Source organism: Stenella coeruleoalba (genome assembly GCF_951394435.1).
Source record: "Stenella coeruleoalba genome assembly, chromosome: 20".
Taxonomy (NCBI): Eukaryota; Metazoa; Chordata; class Mammalia; order Artiodactyla; family Delphinidae; genus Stenella; species Stenella coeruleoalba.
Genome location: NC_137166.1, coordinates 43,079,289 through 43,081,955, shown reverse-complemented (window position 1 = coordinate 43,081,955; position 2,667 = coordinate 43,079,289). Strand labels below are relative to the sequence as shown.

The 2,667-nt window shown below is 54.3% G+C and overlaps 1 protein-coding gene across 1 annotated transcript; it reads right to left on the bottom strand.

Annotated features, from left to right (window-relative positions):
- Positions 1–598: 598 nt before the first annotated feature.
- FFAR2 (free fatty acid receptor 2) lies at positions 599–2,234 on the bottom strand. The gene has a single exon (XM_079907530.1). It carries the CDS (start codon positions 1,967–1,969, stop codon positions 980–982), a length of 990 nt encoding a protein of 329 aa, XP_079763656.1. The 5' UTR covers positions 1,970–2,234; the 3' UTR covers positions 599–979.
- Between the last annotated feature and the right edge of the window lie 433 nt (positions 2,235–2,667).

Below are 2,667 nucleotides of genomic sequence, written 5' to 3'. Positions count from 1 at the left end.
CAGATGCACCATCCTCCCCCTTCACTGCTGAGTCTAGTTCTCCATCCTATTTTTGCTCTCCTTGTGCTTGCAGAAATGTTACAAAAATTGTGGACGCTCTCTTCAGAGTTTTATAAACTTTATTTTAATTCTTTTTTTTTTTTTTTTTTTGGTCATGCCACGCAGCATGCAAGATCTTAGTTCCCCAGCCAGGGATGGAACCCACGCCCCCTGCAGTGGAAGCACAGAGTCTTAACCACTGGACTGCCAGGGAAATCCCTAATCTTTATTTTCAATCGGCCAGACCAGGTTTTTTCCTGTGCTCATCAGTGTTGAGCTCTAACTGATGGCTGCCAAGCTGGGTTCTGACCTGCGCCATGGAGGGAGAAGACAAGACCCAGACCTCAGATGGCTCCCAGTTTATTGGGGGAGACAGGTACACACATGGAGACGACTGGATCATTCTTAAAGAGCAGCAGGTCAGATGAATATTGCCCACACCTAGGTCATTATAGCTCTAAGCCCCAGTCCTCCCTCCTAATCCCCTTGGTTCAGAACCTTCCTGCATCTTCTTTGACCTCATTTAGAATTTCTCTCCCATCTCTTTCCCAGTGGCTTCATTCTAGCACCAACAACTAGACCAGTGTGTAGGTGTTGTTTCAAAGCTGGTGGCAAGGTTGTTTAGGGCTCTCTGCTTCAGCTACCAGCCACCTCACACGGACAATCGGCATTTGATTTCTCTACATTGCTTCGGAAACTCTGGTCTGTTAGTGCTGCTATGCTCAACTGTTTCTTCTTTCGTCCTGGAGCTGTGCTCCTTTGGGAAGGAAAATTCAGTCAGCAAAGGATACAGAGCTGGTGAGAGAGATTTTTTTTACAGTCCCCGTCGTGGTTTGGGTCTGAGGATTCCTGAATCCGGGCCAGGAACCCGTGTTCTCCCTCTCCCAGCCTGCTCAATTCATACAAAACCCAGAGTGCCTCCGAAGGTCCAGGGACATCCTTAGTCTGTGGTGTAGTCAGAACTCGGCGCTCCCTCTGTTTGACTCACACCCCTGTCCACATTCGCCACTTCTGCTGTCTCTTTGCCTCTGCGTCCCAGCAGGGAGGAGCCCCGAAGCCGCAGTGCCTGAAACCCTTTCCCAAAGGCTCTGCGCACGGCTGAAGAAGAGAAATAGAAAAGCAAGGGGTCCAGACTGGCATTGAGGGAACTCAGTACCACGGCTTCTGCCCGCCACGGGGGGCTCACATTCGTGTGGAACCCCACCAGGTGGGATACGTTATATGGCCCAAAGCACACCAGGAAATTAAGGAGGGTCACCACAGCCAGCCCCACGGCTCGGCGCCGCCTCTGGGCCCCCACGTGGGGCTGGGTGAGCATGACCCACACAAAGCGCCAGTAGCAGAAGATGGTGACCGCCATGGGGATGAGGAAGAGGACGAGGAACAGCTCCAGCCGCACGGGAATCACCACCTCCAGCTGCTCTGCCGTGAAGTTCTCGTAGCACGTTATGCTACTCTGGTTCGTGAGCCTCTGGCCTGAGTTGAGGTACTGAGTGATGATCACTATGGTGCAATGACCAAAGGACAGGATCAATGAGATCAGAGCAGCAATCACTCCATACAGAGGCCGGCGGGACAGCTTGTACCGCACGGGGAAAGCCACTCCCAGGTAGCGCTCGATGCTGATGGCCGCCAGGAGCCACACGCTGCAGTAGATGCTACTGTAGAAGCCAAAACCCGTGACAGCACAGACTAGCTCAGGCAGGTACCAGACGAAGTCAGACGCGGCCTCTACCATCCTGAAAGGCAGCAGCAGAAGCAGCAGGAGGTCCGCCAGCGTCAGGCTGAGCAGAAGGATGTGGATGGGCGCGGGGTGCGGCTGGCGGACGCGCCCCACAAAGGCCCGCAGTGCCAGGAGGTTGGCAGGGAGACCAGTGAGGAAGATGATGATGTAGGCTGTGAGGATCAAGGAGCTTTTCAAGCTGGGCATGACTGTTCTGGAAGAGGATGAAAAAGGGCAGGGTCAGGAGGACCACCTCACAGCCTGCAGACCCTGGTCGCGCTCAGTCTGTGGACATCCTCCCAGGCACTCTCCCTTTCCCAGGCCAGGGCTTTCTGCTCCCACCACTGCACACACCACCTGCCCGAACTGCTCAGAGCTATTGTTGACTTTGCCTGGGGCCGGATATTAAGCAGTAGCTATTATGTTTGCCATCGTGTGTCTCTGGGGGAGGCCAACCCTTGGCTTCCCAAGGGAATTCCCCCTCCGGTTTTCCTAGCCTTTCTCCTTCTCTTGTCACAGATACAGGAAGTTAGTGTTAATCAGTTTCCAGCTTTCCTTAAGGCCTTTCCTCAGCCAGAGACCTGCAGAGAGAAAAGGCAAACCTCACTACAGCAAGGAGGGAGCTGGACAATGTCTCTCAGGAGAGCTCGGGCTGTGAAAACCCAGGCCCCGCGACCCGTGCTCCTTCCTCCTCAGGACCCTGCCACACGCCCAGGATGCAGGTGCCCAGCCCCCAATCCATCTCCCTACCTCTTTTCCTTCTCCTTTTTGCAGAACACAAATTCTCCTCCACCTTTCCCTCCCCTGTCCAATTCTGGGACTATACTGAAAAGGACTATACTGAAAAGGGGAAGTAGGGAGGGGGCTCGGGGAGGAAGGGTGAGCCAGCGCTGTCCTCTGGGGCG